The sequence below is a fragment of the Cryptomeria japonica genome, chromosome 4 (genome assembly GCF_030272615.1).
Source record: "Cryptomeria japonica chromosome 4, Sugi_1.0, whole genome shotgun sequence".
NCBI lineage: Eukaryota > Viridiplantae > Streptophyta > Pinopsida > Cupressales > Cupressaceae > Cryptomeria > Cryptomeria japonica.
Window position 1 is genome coordinate 676,608,816 of NC_081408.1, and position 23,313 is coordinate 676,632,128.

Here is a 23,313-nt window from a genome sequence, read left to right on the forward strand (position 1 = left end):
CTAGAAATGTTGGAGTTTTATGGGTGATGATATCTTCAAAGTGGTGGAGGATTTTAGAAAACAAGGAATATTTGTAAAAGAAATATGTCATACAAACATTGCCCTTATTCCAAAGAAACGGGATTGCACTTCAATGTCACATTACAGACATATATCCTTATGCAATTCTATATACAAAATCATTTCCAAGATGATGGTTAATAGACTCAAACCAATACTGATGAAGATCATATCCCCGGAGCAGCATGACTTCACCCCTGGGCGAGAGATTACAGATAGTATTATCATGGCAATAGAGACTATCCACTCAATGCATAGTTCCAAAGCTAAAGGTATGATTATTAAGCTAGATGTAAGCAAAGCATATGATCGGGTTTCTTGGAATTTTCTTTTTGAGGTTCTTAAAAAATTTGGTTTTAAGCAAAAATGGTTGGATTGTATAAAACATTGTGTATCCTCTGTGAACTACTTTGTGATTGTCAACGGGACTATGAGCGGTTTTTTCCAGGCTACTAATGGGTTAAGACAAGGAGATCCCCTGTCACTATTCCTATTTGTATTGATGGCAGAAGTGCTTGGTAGGAGTATCAAATTTAGTGTTGGTCAGGGGGCATGGAAAGGTATTTCTATTAAGGGGTATATGGAACCTGTGTCACATTTACAGTTTGTGGATGACACAATATTATTTGGAGAAGCCTCAAAAAGAGAAGCTTTGATAATTAAAAAAGGTGTTGTACGAATATGAGGAATGCTTTGGTCAGAGTATGAATAAACAAAAATCGATGATATATTTTTTAAATAAAAATAAAAGGACACAAATGCAGATCAAGAGCATTTTGGATTATGGTCAAGGCTGTTTCCCTATAAAATATTTAGGAGTGCCATTATTTGCTGAGCGAGTGGACACTAAAATATGGGAAGAGGTGATAAACAAGTGCCAAACAAAAACTACCTCTTGGAAAAATAAATGGTTGTCTCAAGCCGGGAGAATACAAATGATTAGTTGGTACTATCGGTTGTCCCTACCTATTTTATGTCTTGTTACCGATTGTCCAGCAGGCGGCTTCTGCTCTAGATGGGATGCTAAAAAAATTCATTTGGGAAGGGCATAAAGAGGAGAAAAAGATTCCCTTAATCAATTGGGACATGACATGTTTGTTAAAGGAAGATGGGGGGGAAGGTTTGAGAAAAATGAGCCTTCAGAATTTGGCACTTGGTGCTAAATTAGCTTGGAAAATGTATAAATATCCCCATAAGGGATGGTTCAGACTGATGGCAAACAAGTATCTGGATGCAAATGAGCCTAAAAGAATATTCACTATGGAAAACATTACAGAAGGTTCTCCAATTTGGAGATTCATGGGAGAGTAGGAAAATAATCACAGACCATCTTACATGGAAGATTGGCGATGGGAAAAAGGCCAAGTTTTGGAGAGATTCTTGGTGTGGGGAGGAAACATTGGCAGATTTGATGGAAGATCAAGATTGGGTCAATCAGGTGGAGGCAGAGGTTGGTTTATTTGTGGTAGACTATATCGAACAGTTTGATCCCCATAAGGGACCGATCATCTGGAAAATAGTTGGTATAGAGAACAGGGGAAAGAGCTTAAAGCTGGCAGAGATCCTTAAATGTAGGAAGATTCATATCTCGAATGAGGCGGACACACTTATATGGAATGTAGCTAAATCAGGTAACTACAAGGTAAATCTGGGCTATGAAATCAAAAGAAGGAGACAAAAAGACAGTAATTGGCCTGCGATCCTATGTTGGGATAAAAGGGTACTCCCAAAAGCGGGTGCCTTTTTATGGATTGTGCTTCATGGAAGGATACTGACAAGTGATAGATTAAATACAATTGGTATATCGGTACCTAAAAAATGTTATCTATGTAAGGAAGAGGAATAAATAGTTGATCACCTATTATATGGATGCAAATATTCAACTCAATGTTGGTATTGGTTTTTAAGTAAGTTGCAGAATCACATGGTCCATAGTTGTACCTTCAAAGACTTCATATTTGCTTGACCTATGGTGCGCAAAAAATCAAAGTGGGGCAACTTGTGGATAATAGGACCATCATTGGTCGCTTGGCTGATCTGGAGAGAACGAAATAGGAGAGTTTTCAGGGAGGAAGAATTGGAGGTTTCAATACTCATTAACAGAGTCCAGGCAACAATAGAAGAAAATGTAAATGCCAAGATTTATGGTTAAACCAACAGATTATATACCAAGTGGGATATGGAAATGGAACAGGTATGGAATCTGAAACAGTCAAGTCTCCACAGGTTGAAGGACAAATCAATTGGGAGGAAGAATGTCAGATGGTGCCTGCCACCTCCTAGTTGAAAAAAGCTAAACTTTGATGGTGCTAGTCATGGTAATCCTGGTTTGTCGAGCTTTGGGGATGTGGTCAAAGATGAGGATGGTAGTTTTTTTGGGGCTATATGTGGGCCTTCAGGAATTGTTTCCAACAACGTGGCAGAAGTCACTGCATTAGAGGAGGGGCTTAATTGGGTCATTGCAAACGATCATCGAAAAGTAGTTATCGAAGGGGATTCTCAAATTATACTAAATGGTGTAACCAAAAAAAGTTTTACCAATTGGAGGCTTAACGAACGGATCCCAAGAATAGACCAGCTTATTCAAAATCTGGAAGACTATCAGGTAAAACACATATTCCACGAAGGAAACTGTGTGGCGGACTTACTTGCTAATTAGGGTGTAATCAAATCTCAGACAAGGGTCATTTCGGTGGCAGATTCGATGTTCAAGGACCTGAATGTTTTGCTAGAAATGGACAAAGATAAAATCCCAAGGAAGGGGATCGGGTAATCCCAACCACAGAAAGGTACCATTGGGATAAGAGAAGAGCTCTCTTATCAGCTTTGATGTTGGAGGACAGGGCAGGTGAATATTCGATCTCAGGTTGATGGATTTCTATGGTTCTCAGGATTATGGTGGTCGCAGTGATGATGAGAGACTATCATAACACATCGAAATCAGAGTGCAAATGAATCCAATGGATGGAGGATTTATATAACACATGGGGAGTCATTGTTTTTGCACATAGTGAAGGAATATGGTGCATTGATTCAGGCTTAGTTGCCTCTGCAGAGAGGAGACATTGGAGGTACAGTGCGATAGATTGTTCGACATCGACACAGGCGGGCTTGAAGCGATATGCAAAATAGTGGAGGGTTGCCTTAGCAATTATAGGCACTGGTGCGATGGGCAAATCTATGAAATAATATTATGTCTTTTGGTTGATATTTACCATCCAAGGAGGCTTGTATCAAAAAAATTATCGGGTTTGTCAGGGATGTTGATGCAAACGCCGTGGGAAGTGTCGTCTTGGAGGTGGAAGAAGAATGGGCCAGCATTCTAGGACCCTTTTTTAACACTATAGTCTATCTGACGGATGTTGAATGCTCAGACTCAGAGGATGAAGAACATGTTGCTGTTGTGGCCCTCAAAGCTAAGAAGGAGGAATTCATGTATAACGCCTGGGAGGTGTTTCATGTGGGTGTGAAGAATGATAAAATGGACCCCTTCAAGTGGATGATGCAGACAAAGAAGGGTTGGCTCTCGGAGGGCAGTGTCGAGCGGGTGGCTTTGATAGGGTCTCGGGTTGCTACCATACTGAGGCTCATATAATATGGTCTCTTTAATAGTTTATGTTATAGCCATGTGTATGTAGGGAGTTGTTTTTCAGTTAGTTGGAACATGATTGTAATATCTTTTCATAACTAATACAGGGAGCTATCCCCATTAAAGATATTACTTGCTTAAAAAAAAAAAAAACAATAGACAAATAAGCAAAATGGATAATAAATAAGTAAATGTACGGGAAAACATAAATATTCAACCAGTAATTAAAGAATAAATAAATAAATAATCCAATAAATTAAAAGCTCAAATAATAAATATTCAATCAAACATTAGACCATAAAATAATAATAATATAAAATCATCAATTAAATAATAAATCAAATATTAATGTCATCCATTAATTTAATTTAATACTAAATAAACTATATAAATTGATTAATTATTATAAATATTAAACCTTGATAATATTTTACCAATAATAATTAAATTTCTAAACTATACCATAAATTAATTTAATTTAACATTAATAAACTATACAAATCAAATATTAATTAATCATGTAATCAAATACTCGCAACACCTCAAGGCAACCCAACATGGGGTTGAACATCGCAACACAAGACTCTAACCACTGACTCAAGCTACGATACTAACTAACAAGGATAACAACTTAAGCCTAGAGTGCATAAAGGGAACTCATGTCATCTCCAACAACTTGCCATTGGGATAAAGACACGCTCAAACTTGTGAGACCAAGTGGAGTCGATGTCTGGTACCTGCAATCCTGCAACCACCAATAATCACGAGGCAACATATGCCATAATATATATATATATATATATATATATATTCACAAATGATCAGGCAAGTGAGAGAGAATTACAAGGTCATATCATGCTCGTAATGAGTGGTATGACATCCTCTCTATCATGAATACAATAGTAAGAAATCCGCAATCAACAAAGAATCATCTCATCCACCGCAATCATAAAGTGGGGTTAGCAATAATAAGATGTCATCATATCCTCATAAGTAATATAATCTATAGATGAATAATGAGTGCATCTAGATCACTACACATAATTTTGATCATCATATTAGCCCGGGACATAATTTCATCCACATAAATCATGATGAATCCACTAATGTCAAAGAGACTATAAGAAAGAGACAAAAATAATATAACATACACAAACCTAAAAGTGTTTATCACATCCTCTCAAAAGGACGAACCAGGGAGGGGTAGTACACTAGCCAAAGACTAGAACTCATCGGGACCATCCGGGACTTGAGTCACTCTCTAAAAACTACACTCCCCTACTAGGAGTGCACCAAGGTTGTCGTCCTTAGGAGTATATGAAAATAATTGTATAAATAAGCTTGAGTTCTGCATTATAATTCGGCCTAAAGCCTTGGAAACTCAAGCGAATCCATACAAGATTCCTTCAGAGTGTGCATTGAAATAAATTTAATCTTTTGTTTAGTTTTATCTAGACCCTTTGATTGAAGGACTATGGAGCTTCAAAATCTATCAAATCATCCTTAACCAATTCCTAATCCCCATCCCCAAATGCCTAATTACTAGGGACAAATTCATCCCTAGATTGCCTGGATGCCCATTTCAGCACTAGATCAAGGCGTAAAATATGTAGTTTTGGTTTCTATATAGGTTTAATGTAAACTATTTGGTGGGTACGTAGCCATGTCTAGGGTCAATGTCCCAAATATTTTCTTTGTATTTGCTACCCATGGTGGTAGCACTATAGCAAAAAGGCTCAATGTGGCCTTTTTCTTATGGCCTAAAATAAATAAGTCATATTTCCTATTATTTATGTTACCCTTGACCCATTATCATTCATGTAAATTTTCATCAAGATAAATAATTTACAAAATCATCACACACAACCAAATCCCAATGGGATTTTCTAAAGTTTAACTGAACAAATGTTAGTTCATTTAAAATTTATCTTTTTAGGTTATCAATCCAAGGGGGATTACTTGCCCCTTGGATTTTAACTTCCAAATAACCCTTATTTCTCCTCGACGATTTATAGGGATGATGCCATAGATGTTGTTGTTGCAACTTTTTTAGGCGTTAAGTACAACATTTCAACACGATGACATTACCTGTAAGCGTGACCCATAGGCACCATAGATACCAAATGTTGCTAAGTTTTGGGTTCCATCTCCTCTTGTTTAGCTATCTAACTAAGAATTCAACTATGAATTCATGAAAGCTTAACTGAAGCATTATACTAAAACAACTATGAAAATGAAACTAATACATGCAAGGAATTATTGCTTGAAATTTTAAAACAAAGATTTTAATTTTATATAATTGAAAGGAACATTTTCTTGAGAATAAACATAAACAAATCAACCACTTGAAAATTATCGCTTCTTGAAAGGAAAAGACTATTAAATCTAACTTCTTGAAAGGTAACTTTGCATGAAATCTAAACAATTATATTTGCTTAAAAGAAAAACTAACTAGTACTAAGAATGAGATTGCTTGAAAGGAAATATTAAGTAATCACTTGAAAGGTGAATCTATATACTTGTAAAAAGACTAGCTATTAAGATTTGTAAAGAATCTAATTACGTTTTGAATGCTACTTGCTTTGAGATAAAGTTTTGAAAATAAGACTAACATGAATTAAAAACGAGTTAATACTTAATGTCTAAATATGTACATGCTAAATGTAGTGCCCACTCTTGAGTGGACTCTTATTTCATTTTGGATTGACTTGATTGGACCTTTATTTTGTGCGATGGATATGCTAGATATGATTTGACTTATGCAATGCATGAATATTGATTATGGCTTTTTACATTTCTCAGTTGATGATTTTGATGATATACACTATATGATTTCATACTATTTGATATTACTGACACTACTCATGATTAGTTATGATTTCTAGATGGTTAGTAATAGCATTTTGATTATCATGTGCTTTGATAGATTTTATGGATTATGCCTCATTTTGGAATGGACATACTAACCCTAGTTTTGATTTTCTTGTGATGTGATGTTTCATGAGCTATATGTTCATTGTATGGATATTGTTTGACTGTCTTCATGGGGGGATAAATGTCACATCACTCATTACGAGCAGGATGTGCCATTGCAATATCCCTCCACCTACTTGTTATATATATATATATATATATGCACATGTATCATTGTTGTGGTTGTAGGATTGTAAGTACTAAGACACTTATTCCTCTCGGGCAACCGGGTACGATCTCCCTTGGCTTTACAGGTGCGAGTGTGTCTCTTCCCGATGGCAAATATGTGGTTTGGAGGTGTCGTTGGTTCCCTACCCACACTCTAGGTCTAGGTTGTCGTTGAGTACTTGTCATCAGGCTTGGCGAATTTCGCCATGTCATGTCAGTCGTCATGATTTGTGAGTAAGTGGCATGGTGAGTTTGATTATTTAGTTTAATTTAACTTATTTAAATTGTTGTTTATTGACTATAGTAATAGATTATTCATTTAATCTATTTAATCACGATTTATTGATTTAGTAATGGATTGATTGTTTAATTTATTTAATTGGCGATAAACGATTTATTGTGATTGAGTAATTATTTAATAATAATTTATGATTTTATTAGTGGTAGTGTTATTTTAATTTATTTAGCTTTAACGATTTTTTATTATTTAATTATTTCTCACGATTGAATTTCAATTAATATTTATTTGGATTATTGAAATTTTATTTAATAATTAATGTCTTTAGTCGATTTGATTTATTGTGTTATTTAATTATTTCGCTTTATTGATTTTATTTAATTATTGGCGAATTTAACCTTTATTCAATTATTTATTTTGTTTACTTTAATTACTTTATTTTTTTAATTGTTGAAATTTAATTTTTATTTAATTATTATGGGGTTGATTATTTAAATGATTTTTATTAATAGTGATATTTTAAATATTTATAAATAATGATAATGATAATAATGGTAAATATTAAATAACTACCTTATCTATTATATTATAAAATTGTAATAATGTTTTGGTTATTACTACGTTGATGAGAGTAATATACTTTTATTTGGATTTTTATTTCAATTTGATTTTTTTGAAATCGCATAAAATAAATGGGAAAAATAAGTTTATTTTATTGTCATAGTTGAAGGGGAAATATTTTCAAAATAAAATAATCCCATTGGCTAAATGGTAGGCTAGGGCTTTATTGGTTTCTTTTTGTTTGTTTGTTTGTTTGTTTGTTTGTTTTTTTGTAGGTAATAGGCCGAAGTTTTTAGTAGGCAATAGGTCGAAGCAACAATATTTTGAATTATTATTATTATTATTATGTTTGATTAGATTGACCCTAGACCTTCCCCATTTTTATGGATGGCCAAGAGTCACAGCATAGAATTCCACTTAGATGTCCCTATTGGGAATTAAACTTGGGTCTTCACAGTGAGAACTCAGTGTTTTAACCAGTTAAGCTCAACCTCTTTGAACTTTTTGCTTGTTTTTTAAAACTTGTCGTGAAAGCATTTTTTTGGGGTGTTCTTCTTCTTCTTCTGCAATTTTTTTCCTTCTGCAAACTTAGTGAATTTGGGGGTTTTTATGTCTACAATCAGAGCTTGGTTTTGAAGTGGAATTGTGTTGATTGCTGGAGGCTATGAGCAGGGTCTTCATCAAATATTTCTCTTCCATCACTCAGGGAAGAGGTTTGTCTCTTTAATTCCTTCGTCTTTCATGTATTTTTCTACAGATTTGGAACCTTCTATGTGTATTCTCTGTGACTGTGGGATTTATATCTTGTAATGTGAATTGAAATTAGTGGGGGGTGTTATTATTTTAATGGTAGTGGGGAGAGAACACTGTATATGAAATCTGCAATTTGTTATAGTTTCCTTGTTCATGATTTGGAACAAAAAGAAATGTAAGGTTTGGGTTTTCTATTACCTGTATTTAGCAATTTGATAGTTATCTATTATTCTAGATTCTCTGTCATTTTGTTGTAGAACCTTTTTTATTTTGGGGATTTACTGTATTTTACTTTATCCAGATTTTGGATGGGTTGCTACCCTGTTATGTCGCCCCCTATTCTTTATTTTTTTTTGTTGATTGTTTAACCCATATCGTGGGTTTGTTGCCAACACCACCCACGACATGGTGAATGTTGTTGCACCACCCATGTCGTGGTGGTGCATAGCACCCTCCCCACGGAATGGTTGGTACACTGCACCACCAATGTCGTGGTGGTGCATAGCACCACTCACAGCTTGGGGGTGCAGTAGCGCCACCATGACGTGGTGGTTCTCAGCACCACCCACAATGCACCACCCACAATGCACCACCCATGACATGGTGGGTGCAACACCACCACCAATAATATGGTGGGTGCACTGGACCACCCATGTCGTGGTGGGTGCACAACACAACAACACCATGATTTTTGGAGCTTGGATGGTTGTCTAATTCTGCCTGTTGTTTGGAATTTGCCATATTCCAATGGGGTTAAACACCCCTTCGATGGGTTTGATACTTTCATCATCCGTAATTAGTGTGTTGGGCAGTTTTGGAAAATATATGTACTTAGTATTTAAATGTTGTAAATGTAGTGTTTTATTTGATAAATTTACTTATTGAGCGTATGCGTCTATGTAATGGTTGTGTACAAGTTAGAGGTTGGAATATTAAATTTCGTTGTTATTTGGGGGAAGCGCACGAGTAACAGTGTGGGCCAATCATAATGCAAGTGTTGTCCTATCTTATTCTTTTGTCTTCCTTTGTGGACATCATTTTTACGCCATGTGTTATGCTACATTTTGGTACCAGAGGCCATCTTGCTTATGTTGTATTTCATATTGATCTTAGTTTCAATTTTTGATGCCATCATCTGAATGCAAGATTATAATGTTATTTTGAGTTGTCTCGTGATTTTTTGCCATGAGAAGTTGGTTTGTTTATGTTGCTGATTTTATGACAACAAGTGTGAAGACCTTGTTGTGTTGTCTTTAATATGGTTGCAACAATGTTACAACTTGGTTTATGTACTCTTTTGGTCAAGAGGCTCGTCCATTCTTATATGTTGATGTTTGATTTTCTTGAGCATGTGTCTATGCATGATTTGGTATTGTATGATGCCTTATTTCAGATTTACTTCTTTAACTTAAAGCCTCTTGTAATGTTGTTTATGGGTCCATGTAAGGGAGTGAGATCCTTTGCGACATCCATGGGTACGAGAGATGGACTATCATGAGGTTTCTTGTAAGGATGCATGAAGTCCATACCTCTTGGGCGTAAGGGAGTTTACCTTATTTTAATCAAGTGATAACTAATTAATGAATGGGAATGGGTAGATAGACAATTAAAAAGATAATAATTGATAGTGCCTCATGACTCAGTCCTAGGGAGGATGTTTTAGGCTAAGCATGAGAAGAATGTGGAGATGGTAAGCCAATCTCCCTTGGTCTCTCAAAGGTTGAGATGGCTCTGCATGCCCTTAGGTGAGAACCTTGTGTTTATTACGACATGTGATGACACTCCCTTGTACATGTGTTTCCCTTGTGTTTTTAATTTGCATTTGTGTCTTGATGATGTGTCGGTCTTTGGGAGTTACTTAGGTTGTTGATTTCTTTGGTGTTGGGTCCATGTGTGCGAGAGTCTTTCTTGGAGTTAATCCCTTTGGTCTTAAGCGTCAACCTAGGTGTAGTGTGTGTGTTGGGACCTAGCAACATCTCCTAGCTCGGGGGATGGTTCCTTGTAGGTTCCACATTGGTTGGGTGGTTGGAGCTTTTTGCCATTGGGTTTTTTCCCTTCTTGTTGTTGTGCTTCTTGTGCATGGACTTGGTTCTTTCTTCATGATGGCTATGGATTCTATGGAGCATATTTATGTACTAAAACTTCATGTCACATGAGTTGTAATGTTATGTAATAGTGTAGAGACATTTGGAAGGATGAGTAAATCTCATGACCATGTGGATTACGTAATAGTAGCATGAAGTGAATCCATGATTATGCATTGGACTTAGGCATTCAATGGAGTTCTTCATATAATTTTGTTGTACATGGTAATTCATATGTAACATTGAGTTATGAATGGTTATGCCACCTTTTGGATAGCATTTTAAACATGTGTAAAGACCTAAACACTTGTGATGAGATTGTCATATTTATGTTGTAATGTACTTAGTAAGTTGTATCTTATGTGTTCATCATTGGAATAGTCTTGGAGCAGCAAGTTAAACATTTATGTGGCATTACCATGATATGTAATAGATATGTGCATATAGTTAGATCTGTGTTGCAATGAAGAAAAGATTCTTTTGTTTACTTTCATCATGTTATGCTCAAAACTATGAAATGAACCTTTGTACGGGAATGAGGTATTTTCATGAATATGTGGATGCAATATAGTTAGATGTTAGATCTTGACTACGAGACTCTAAAACTTGTGTAATTACTATTAAACAAGACCCCATTAAGCCATTAATGATAGAGGTAGAAAACATGACATACACAATAAAGACATTAGTTAGCATCATAGAAACTAAATTAGCCAAGGGGCTTGAAATTATAGCAAGACTTAGAAGATTAATTACATTAAGGAATATAAATGATTATAAACTCATTAGTATGGTGGCGACAATAAAACAATCAATGTGTGAACAATGTCAATGTTCATAAAGAAGTATAGGTAAGCTTGTATGCATGCGTTTTATGACAGCGCTAGTTAGAATGGCTTATAGGTAATGCATTATGTGTATGGGCATCAATAGTTCAGTTAACATCATGGTAGTACTAGGTTGTATGTCATTTAAGTGATGCATTTTACTTGTGGGCAGCGATAGAAACATTAAGATAATGGTAGTAGGAGCTCTCCCTTAGCATGATAAGACATAAGTATTTGGTAGCATGCATGTTGTAGGATGATAGGTTAGTGATTATGCATTGCCTTATGTGATAGATCACCTAATGGATGCATTAAAATCATGTAGGAATAGGATGTGTAATCATAAGTAATATGCATATGATAGAAGCTTCTCATTTATTTGTCATGCACTAGAAAGGGTATGTAGTATCAATTCATTAGGCAAGCTAAGGCATGTAGACTTGTAGGATTGAATGGTTTGGGTTCCTAAAAGGAGATAGTGTATAGAGGGGTTTATTTCATATGTAGTTAAGTAGTTGCTAAGCATTATGGATAGTAGAATGCATTAGAGATTAGAGGGCAGCCTATATAGAATACCCTTGTGTGGATACATTATAATAGCAAGATCATTAAGTGCATACATGCATTGTCATGTTGATTCTAAATCTAATGCATGGATTAAGAATCATAAAGTTAGTATGAAATTTAGTAGTGGCGTCAATATGCCCTAGGGACCTATATGTGACTATGTATTCATGTTTTCGTTTATACAAGATCCTAATTGGACAATCAATGTTTAAGATCTAGCACTAAGATGAAATTAAGTGAACTAATTCTTAATCACGCAGCCTAGAGTATGTATACTGGAAACTTAATTAGTAAACAAACAAAAAAAAATTACTCTATTTCTAGGTTGTTAGTGTAAGTTCCCTGGGGTTTGTTGGCGGGTGCTACACTAAACACTTTTAAATGGTAAAGGCTAAATACTTGCAAATAAAACTCATCTATGTCATTTCTTAAAAATAATTTCTAATCAATCTACTTCTACTTTCTCTTGGACTAATGCCAAATTATTTTGCAAAATTGTAATTGATAAACTAACTAATTCTTCCACTTGAACTAACGTCAAATTTATCTATAGATATTTCCTGCAAATGATAACTTTGTCAATTTAAAATTCTTAGAAATGAGGTAATACTTTGCTCTTAAAATTTACTTCAATTAAAATTATTATTTAATTTTCTAACTAAGTGATCACTAGGTTGGTTTTTCAAAAACTCATTTGATTGATTAAGATAAGAATCCAAAAATCTAGAACAATAAAATCTAACTTTATTCAACTTCCAAACTAAGTTTCATTAGAAATTTACAATCTAAAGACAAGTATTTAATTTGAGATCCGTGAGATAAGTCAAGTTTAATAATCTCATGTAAAAAGATTTTGGTTTTTGTTTCATTTCCATTTGCTAAAACCATTTTGGTTTTCATGGATTGGAATTCAAGATATTTATTTTTCTCCTCAGTTTTCAGATATTTGGTTTCAAATAATCTTTCTTTGCATCTTGATTAATACTTATGTTCTTACAAAATAAATTATGCCATTAAAATTATATGAAAAGTTAACTATGCAATTTATCTTTAGATCTAAATGTTAATAAATTAATCTATAGTAAAGTTACTTTGCAATATAAATTTGTAACTACTCCTTTTACTAGTCTCAAGTTCCTTTAAAGCTAGAAGATACAACTATACAAAATTTAACTATTAATAGACTTGACTATTCTCAATAGCCTTGTATACTCTATATCTTGAAATCTAACTTGTAACATAGATTCAAACTCTCTAGTGTTAGTAATGTGAAGCCTTGACGGTCACATGACCATTCACCTTCTCCAGACTCTTCGTTTCATACCTGAATATAAATGTATAAATAGATGTGTACAGTCATGTATTGGATACTGATTGATTAATAGATTATTCTCCCTTCTTCAGTGGATGTAGCCTTTATTTGGCAAACCACGTTAAAAATCGTGTTATGTATTTATGTTTGTTTTCATCTTAGTTTAGTTGTTATTTATTATGTTTCTTTGCTCATTTTAAATTATCAATTGGTATCAGAGCTTGGTAAGTGATTGAGTAGAGATGAAAGATGGAAGAAGGTGACATGGAAGAGAGAATAAACTGGGAAGAGTGATGTCGAGCTCTCATGTCTTGGTCTTGTGGCTCTGGATAATTTCATGATGAAGTGAGAGTTGTTTATCCTACCTTTAATTCATCTTTGTGTGAGATTTCAGCTGATTTTGTTATTGAAGAATTTCTTGACAATTTAGATTCACTTGAAGAAGAGGACACTGAGGTGAGTGAAGATGAAATTGAGGAAGATGAGACCAAGAATTTGGAGGATTACTAAAACAACCAAATTATGAAGCTGAAGGAAGATAATTTCTTACTCATAAACCAATTTATTTGTATGGAATAAAAATTGTTGGTTTTGTGTCATATGATAAATTTGGAAAAAGACAACTTCGAGAAAGACTGGGAGTTTTTGAAGAGACCTTAATTCAGGCAGAGGAAAGTGATGGAAAGGCCCAACAGAACTTGAGAGAGAACTCTTTCTGTGTAGGCATTCATCTCTTGTTGATCGAGAAGATTCTCTTTGGTGGAAAGAAACCATAGGAGGCCATTGTAGATTGGGAGAAGAAGAAGTCGTCTGAGAACCTTGTATTTGTGTTGGATACCTTGCTGGAGAAGGCACAACAAGAGCTGATGAAGGATTATTTGGGGTGCTTGGTAACTAGAGATCCTAGGAGTGCAAGGATTACAAAGCTCAAGGAGGCCGCTGAGAGCACCTAGCTCAAGGCTACGTAGGATATTATGATCTCCACCTCCCTCGACAGTTTCGGTTTGCAATCGAGAGCTCTACAAGGTGAGTTTCCTGGAGGTTTCAGATCATCGAGTAATGAGTTCTATGCTCTGCATAAGTATTTATCATCAAATAATAAAGATGCGGCACCTTGGTTGTGCTAGAAGTGGAGGAGCTGACCAAGTGGTCTACTGTGGAACAACCTGGAGAGAGACCTGTCAGCAAGTTTCATAATCGACTTGTAGAAGGCACTTATTTGGGAAAAACGGTTCAAGACAATTTCCTAGCATCATAGCAGTGTAGGTGGGAGCCCCTGAATCGACAACATGAAGAAGAGTTTAGAAGTGGTTTGGAACAACAAATATTGCTTCATGTTTTTCTGACGAATTTGACAGTGATATTCATGGAAGGCGAGAAGCCTACAATTGCTACATGTGTAGAGAAGAGGTACATTGATATAAGATTTCCTCCTACGTAGATACTTGGGTTGATTATGTACAATCTCAAGAAAATTTCCAAAGATAATGGTGCGGATTGTTTAAAAACGGAGACTTTAGATTGTCTCATGTGCTAGACTAAAATGAATCCCGAGAATACATTCTTTTCGGTAAAGAGGTTTATTGGGCAGAAGATGAACGAGGTGGACAATGCATTGCAAAAGTGTGTGGAGGGGCGGTTGGAAGGTCTGAGTGCGGTAGCAACTTGGACGATAGCACTGCAAACAAGTGCTCTGCTAGCTTATGGGGACATGATATAGTTTGAGGATACAAATGATATGCAAAAGTTTTTTTGATATTACTGACAATGATGCTAGTACAGTGCAGGGCTCTGTTTTGCAACATGGGACACAGAGCAATTTCAAAAATGCTAGGATCGTATCTATTTTTGGCCATTCTGGTTCAATGATAATTGTCGCAGGCATTATTGATTCATAGAAAGATTGTGATGGTGACTTAGGAGATTGTCCAAAATTGGTCAGAGAGTTGTTTCGATTTGCTAATGATCTTTCTCCTGTAATCGTCTTCGTTGATGAAATTGATGCAGATGGGTTCAGTTCAAGATATGCATATGATTATTTTTTATATTTTCTATTAAGGGGGAGCACAGGAGCAGGAGACTGTGACGGAGCAGTGTTTTTTGCTCTTGTCAAAAGTTTTGTTCTTGAGTATAAATTAATGGGTGCGTTTGTGTTGGGTATGAGATGAAGTTTTTTACTCTGGTTTGATTTGGAGGAGACTAATTCGCAATGTTGATGAACAGAGTTTGGTGAAGTTAAAATTTTTGATGAGTCTAGTTGCATGATAATTGAAATGGAAGAAGGGATGTCCTTTCTCATGGTTGTGTCGGTTGGACTGCGGTTGGACTTCAAGGGGGAGATTGTTAGGAATGTGAAGCCCAATAGTCACATGACCATTCGCCTTCTCCATACTCTTTGTTTCATACCTGAATATAAATGTATAAACAAATGTGTACAGTCACATGTATACTGGATATTGTTTGATTAATAGATGATTCTCACTGCTTTCAGTGGGTGTAGCAATTAATTGGTTTGGTTTTCATCTTAGTTTAGTTGTTATTTATTTTGTTTCTCTACTCATTTTAAATTAACATCTAGTTCTATTGAAAACTAATCAATTCTTTTAATTTTTTTATAAACTTCACAATCATTACTTGCAAATAGATTTGATTAAACTATTGAAGATAATTACTATTTTTCTTTTTTCTTTTTCTTTTTTCAAAATAAATAAATAAATTCATCATTGATTACATTTGGTCCTTTTAAAGAAATTTGACTCAATGATTTCACTTTCAGTTGCAATAAATAATATAAACACTTTCGTGTAAAATTCAAATTCAATATATAAATAATAGATTTGTGAGAATATCTTATCATATAAACCTTTTGTTCTATAAAATATTCAATTTATTTGGATAAATTTTAAAGAGTTGTCTTTAAAGAAGAATATACTATAATATCCCTCATAGTATTATTAGTCTCATCGAGGATAAATTTTATCAATTGTCTAAAAAAAAATTAAAATAATTTAAATTCTAAATTTAATAACTATTTTATTATACTCAAAATTAATAAATTTAAAACCCTTTTCATAATGTATAAAAAATTTCTTTTATTTATTTATTTTTAATATAAGCAAAGAATGTTGATCTATTTTAATATCAAATTATTATTCACTCATATATTAAATTTATTTTAATTTTTTAAAATTAATATCTTATTAAATATATATCATTATAATTTAATCGTACTAAAAATAAATTAAATAATCTTTTTTATAATATAAAGATATTTATTTATTGATTATAATATGAACCATATCATTAATAAATATAATATTATTAAATTGAGCATTAATTTAAAATCACCATAGGGAATTATATTATACTAAGAAGAGATTGTTGAAATTTTTATTAATTTATCAATCAAATTAATTTGATATATTTTTTTTTATTAGGAGAAGAGCACCAACAGTGGATATAGCTATTGTTCTCGCTGTTGGACGAATGTTGTGGGATATGTTATGCATGCAAGGGTCAAAAAGTGGTCAAGTGTTGTCCAAAATGTATTCCTGTTGCGTTCCCTTTGATAACCAAAAAACTTGCACAATTGATCCAATATTTATACGCAAATACCTTAATAATCGTATGTTATTGGTACCAATAAAGTTGTGCAGTTGATACTAATTACTAACTTTTTTTCTAACTATTGGATTTACAAATAGGCTGCTATTGGATCACTAGATGATTTTTTAGTGGACTTTTAACTAGCAAAATCTAATTAACATCAATTAGAACATGAGTGATAACTAGGTCCCTTCCCCTATGTAAAACTATTATTATATGTTTGTTGAATGATTATCACACTTGCATAAGATTAAAATAAACTACATTATTGTATAAATGTCTTGGAAATTAGAATTATTGTATTTAATCCCTGGAAGTTTAAATAATAGAAATGAATTTTTATTTGATTACAGACAAACTATGCATGACTGAATGACAGTAAAACCATTTTTACCCTGTTTATGACATCATCTGTCAAGGTCATCTCTGATCCTAAGTGTGAGTAACTACACTTAATGACAACATGACCCGTGAGCTTGTACCTCATTTCAGAGGGACATACTTATCAATGGACATGCACATGATAACATTTTTTAAATGAGCAGTTGATTACGACAGTAGCAAAAACATCTTTCAACTTTCAAGGGATCATGCTTCTTGCCCTGCATCAAGTTGTACAATGAATTAAGCTCAGCATTTTGTCTTCTTACGACACAATCCCTGCTAAACGCTGTCCAGTCATTTTACAATGGGTTGGCAACAGAGTTGCTTTTCAGACTTCTGAAATAACTGCTACAGTAATTTGTACCATAATCTTCAAGCTTAGGTTGATTTGTGAACTACATATAGATCTTCAGAGCTCTTGTGCTGTGGGCTGCAAAAAAAATGTTCAGTAAGAGGTTTTGCAATATGAGAATGCTTCAGGGTGCCACATTGGTATTGATTTTCTTCCTGCTGATGAATACCCATGAATCCTCTGCTTCAAGACTATTGCTATCTGGTCTGTCACTTCTCCTTAACCCATTGTGCACATTAATATGTTGGGTCATTTGCAGTGATACTTATTTCAGTGGAGAAGCAGCTTCTGTTGTTTTATTTTATAGAACTTACTATCTTTAGGAGAATGCTTTGGATGTTTTTTTTGTCAACATTTTGGATCGAATTTTCTTCTTTTTGATGATGGTTTGTAATCTGAAACATTGACACAAAAAACATATAATATATCATAGACTGTGGAAAACTCATGTCAACTTATCATCTTTATAGAATATAAATCTATGGAAGGAATAGAAGTCTGGATTTCTACTTTTAAAAACCTTTTTCAACTGAACAAATCTGTTATAAATTATAATTGTATTTCTATGTTTTACGTTCTGGGTTATAGTCGCACTCTATAGATGTGATTTTATATTCACCCATTTCTTTTTTGGAATATATGTAATGATATTTCATACTTACAAACAAATGTAATTGCAGATATGAGACATGAAATAGACAAAGCCAACAAATCTTCCGGCCACCAGTATAAGGTAACATTCATTTATCTCTCTTCAAAAATGTTAACAATCCAGTTAATGGTAAAAATGCTTGGCTTCTGCTTAGTTAGGGTTTATGATATTGCAGGCTTCAGAGCATACCAACAAGGAAGCCAAATGCGAATCCATGGGCGGAAAAGAAACTTGTGAAGATGAAGAGTTCTATCATGCTGATTACATCTATACTACTTCTAAACCTGGGCATTAGACTTTTTAGAATGAAGATATAAGACCAACATCTTGGGCTGTAAAATTGTCAGATTACTCCTATTAATTGAGGCAAAGTATCAGATTACTCCTATAGTGCAATAGTGCACTTATATTAATTGAGGCAAAGTATCCTTCACATCATAAACATACTATTTTACTATATATTGTTACTTTATGTTGGTTTTCATTTGAACAATTTATGGAAAACTTCTGATGTTTTTCAGAAAGATTTATGAAGTATTTTCTTTATAATTAAAAACATGCAAACTATCTGCCTTTTCCATGTTTGTTAAACTCAGATCTGTTTTCTTTATCTTGTTTTGGAAAACTTACTCTCTGCAAAAGAATCTGGATAATCGTTCGTCCAGTTTATTCAGATAATTTCCAAGTTTGCTAAATTCAGATCTGTATTCTTTATCTTGTTTCGGAAAACTTACTCTCTGCAAAAGAATCTGGATAATCGTTCGTTCAGTTTATTCAGATAATTTTCTACTTGTCTTATGCATTGCGTTTCAGTGCTTGGTTATTCTTAAGCGGATGGTTTAAATCATACATATTAAGATTTGATTTCTAAATTTAAAAGTGTTAAACACTAAGAATTAACTGACATTCTCTAATCTTAATATATTGCTTAATGTATATAATTTAAGACGGACCATTTTTAACTAAAAATTGCACAGCCATCCATGGAGGAATCGTACAAACTTTTCTTTTTTCTACAAGTTCTTACTTAGCCTATTGTTCTCCATTGTTCAGAGACTCTGGGTTGTAATATAGAATTAGAAGGCTCTATTTCTTGTAAATTGAAATTAGAGGATCTGACTTGTATTGAGAGGGTCCATATTCTTGTGCTTCAGCAAAAGGATCAGATACAAATGAACAGTTCCCCAGAGTATGATTCAACTCAAATTCGTTGCACAATTTGTTCACTCTCATGATTTATTCAGGATGATTTTTTTTGTTTTTTTTTGTTCTGCAAAATATGTATTTTTCTGATTGTTTTAGCTGTTTGATATTATTGGTTTGTTTTTCCCTAAATTTTTGACTTTATCTTGCTTATACTTTGGGGGTAGTGTCTTTTTCGTTTAATAAAAAGTTAATTGAGGCTTCTTTCTATTTAAGAAAATATAATAATTGATTTTCTATTTCAATTTTTTTGAATTTTTAAGAAAGAAAAAAAATCTTTACTATTTTGTGTATGAAATTAATTTTTGAGAATTTATCTGGTAAGTTTGTCTTAAATTGAGGAATTCATTTGTAAATTTATTCTATAATACTTTCTATTAAGTTTTAATACTTTTTTTTAATGTTATTTTTATTAACTATCTTTTATTTTTTACTATGTACGTTAAGCATTTATTTTTTATTCATTTCAATCACATCTACTCTGAATGAAAAGTTTACGTATATATTAAGATGATTAGTTTTTCTAATTATCATTGTCAAGTGAGACATCAATTTGATGAGACTCTCTTGATAGATGTCACAAATAAATTACTCTCATAATGTTTACCCAATAAAATGTACATATCATATCCTCTTTTTTGAAATCAAAATTATGTTTCCTCTATGATGTAAAACAAGGTTTGAACATTATGTCCACTTAAGACTAACCAAATATGTTTGCAAGCCCTACATAGATAACATAATTAATAAACCTCTCTATGGCATCATAAAAACTAAAAATTAAATTGAATAAACTTTAATTGCAAATTTTCACTCAACTTGTTATCCCTTAGGCCTCAACCAATTAGAACTTGAACCTAAGATCATCCATTTGCTAGTGGAGTGTTCTACCATTGAATTGTTGGTCTCTTTATGGTTAGTCCACAATTGGTCTAGATGTGGCTTATTTCTAACTCATCCTCATAAACTACGTTATAGGTTCTTGGTGCTTCTATCATATCCTAGCTTTGATGCCACATTGAGTTGTTGTTCATGGACCAATTAGGATTCGAACTTAGGACCTTTCATTTGTTTCTAGAGTACTCTAACATTGAGATATTAGCCTCTTTGTAGATATTCCATCATTGGTTTAGGTGTGCCTTATTTTCAACACCCTCTCGTAACTCATAATATAGTTGCATGGGATTCCTAGCCTAATCTAACTCTTATACCATGTTGAGCTAGTCTTTATAGACTATCTAGGACTCTAATCTAGGACTTTCTATTCACTATTGGAGTAGTCTACCATTGAGCCATTGGCCCCTTTGTAGTAATCCATTATTTATTTGGATGTAGCTTAAATTACCAACAAGCCCCATCCCTTTTGACCATGTTACTCTCAATAACTAGGAAAAATATAAATAAAATGACCATCTTTACCCCTAATACCAAGCAGCATATTTATCTTATTTTTTAGTATTAAATATATCACTATTTAATTAACAATGTCTGATAATGCCTATCTTTTTATGCTTTCAAAACTTTAATCGATGATTATAACACAACTTTTCACTCTTTTTGTGCACTCACTAACCTAAATCCTAAATCCAATTCACTATTATATAATTTGTTTCCTTCTACCCATAATATTCAAACAAATTAACTACCCTAGATTAGATCATGGATGTGATCTTATCTCCTATTTAGAAAACTAAAATTAGCCACATCCCAAAGCCTACAATTATAGGCATGACCATTACTTGTTAACATGCATGTCAAATACTTCAAGTACAATGTCTAGGGATTTTATTTAAAGGTAACACCCTATATAATTCTAACACATGAGCTAATTAGTGAAAGAGAAGAACACATTCATGTGTATATACGTTATTAAATATTGTAGATTCTAGCTATCAACTACTTTGTCTACATTAGTGTCAATTCCTTTGTTATTTCTCTCTTTTATGATTATTGAATTAATTTTAGGGCTAACTATTAACATGGAAGTGAAACACTTTCCTTCATTTTTATAGTGTCTTAGTAGTGATTCTTAGCAGCACTAAGATTTTTCATATACAAATATGTGCTAGGCAGAAAATTTCACAAGTAATAAGGATTCATCTTTAATTTAGAAAAAAATATCACAAGGAAAAATTATGCCAAATAGACTACATATTGCATAAATATAATTATGTATTGTAGGATTTGGTACTCTTAACTTTTATTTTTCTTAGGCCTTTGATCTTAGATCTAGTACTAGATTTTAGTTTTTATCTCTTTATTGCAACAACATAACAATCAAAATCAATATTCCATCAATTTAAAGTAATAATTCCATTTAAATTCTCTTTTTAACTTGTTTATTGATAACCTCAACTTAATTTACTTAGTAAATTTATCATACATATAACATACATGTGTGTGTACACACATATGGTATGGGTTACAAGAGGGTGAGGTATTCCTAGGGGTAGACCTTAACATGTATTAAAATTAAATAAAAAGGACAACCAAAATAACTACAACTAAACCCAATTGTAATCTTCACCCCAAATAAATTGTCACTGGGTCAAGAAAGACTAGTTGCATGCAACTCTTATATAGTTGATAAGACTATGCAAGCATAACCCACGTAAAATGTATTTATTGAATTCTCACTTAAGAATTTTTTTTTGGTATATCAACGAATGTGGGTGCACAAGACGAACTAATTTATTACACTATAATATATTGATTAAAGATTTGGTTTAAATGAAGTGATATTTAAGTGTGGTTCCAAATTAGTGTGTATCTAATTAGGAAACAAAGTCACAACACACCAATAAGAGAACAAGTTGGGATAGATGAACAAGGAGCTATTTATTTGCATATAATTAATTCTGAAATCTTGTAATAGCACATAGTTAGTAATCCATGACCTATAACTGCATATAGTCATATATAAACTAAGAAATATCATTACAAGCCTTCTATATTTTCAAAATGTTGTTACATTCATCTAGCTCAAAATTACATTCCTATCGATAAATATGGAAAATAAAAAATCCTATCTATGACTAAGAAACCTTCTTAGATCCTTACTTAATACCATGGAGAAACTTTTCAACAAAATCCACTTACAATATTGCCCTCCTCAGATCTAATATCAATTAACAAAATTTGATGTGGTCTCTATGGTTACCTTGCAACACTGAAAAATCTTTGGTGTCTAGAAAACCATCATTGAACCAACCTATCCAAAATGGTTTAAAATTTTACTTATTAAAACATATGGGAAAAACCCTAATCTGTAGCATTTTAGCACCCACAAAATATATGGTTAGGGATTAGTCCCACTCAAATGGACACCTTATATCAATGAAGGACATTTACATTTATTTCTAATGGACATACAAGTTAGTGCCATTAAAGTGCGTTGGTGGAAGAAGTGGAGGAGAATTGTACCAATAGGTCACACTCATGTTTAGAATAATCTCCCTATACTATATTGGACCTTTGGCGGATGAATTATTATAATTTTCAAACCCCTGATACAAAAAAATGAAAATCATGAGGAATTGAGGAATCAAATACCCATTAAACCATCAAACTTGGGAGAGAAGCAAAGACACCACTAACATCCCAAACAGAACTATTATAACCAAGTTCATTGTCAAATATTGGGCCTCGATCCTCCCTCAAAAAACATACCCATTAAGGAAGGAGGAGAGAAAATACACCATCAATACCTTAAGACATACATTTATCAAGCATGATAAACTACTTGCCAATGAGAAGGGGAAAGAAGAGATACTCTAAAATTTTGACCCTGATGATGATGTTAGAAAAGGATGACATCAAAATGACTTAATGATAACATCAACATGGAAGGGAATTCTTGGGATGGATTATGTTAGCATGATGTTAGTAAAGGGAGATGATTTCATTGTGCTAATAGGGGAGGATAGGCAAACATTCATGGAATCAAGGATGATAGGAAGGTAGAGGAAAGTATAAAATTTTGAA

General features: G+C 33.3%; 1 protein-coding gene and 1 long non-coding RNA gene across 2 annotated transcripts; both read left to right on the forward strand.

Annotated features, from left to right (window-relative positions):
- The first annotated feature begins 220 nt into the window (after positions 1–220).
- On the forward strand, positions 221–745 carry LOC131046843 (secreted RxLR effector protein 78-like). The gene has a single exon (XM_057980631.2). It carries the CDS (start codon positions 221–223, stop codon positions 743–745), a length of 525 nt encoding a protein of 174 aa, XP_057836614.2.
- A 16,674-nt stretch (positions 746–17,419) lies between these two features.
- Positions 17,420–18,610, forward strand: LOC131046871 (uncharacterized). The gene is made up of 3 exons (XR_009106076.2): positions 17,420–17,678; positions 18,155–18,207; positions 18,302–18,610. It is a non-coding gene; the product is annotated as an uncharacterized LOC131046871 (long non-coding RNA).
- Positions 18,611–23,313: the final 4,703 nt, after the last annotated feature.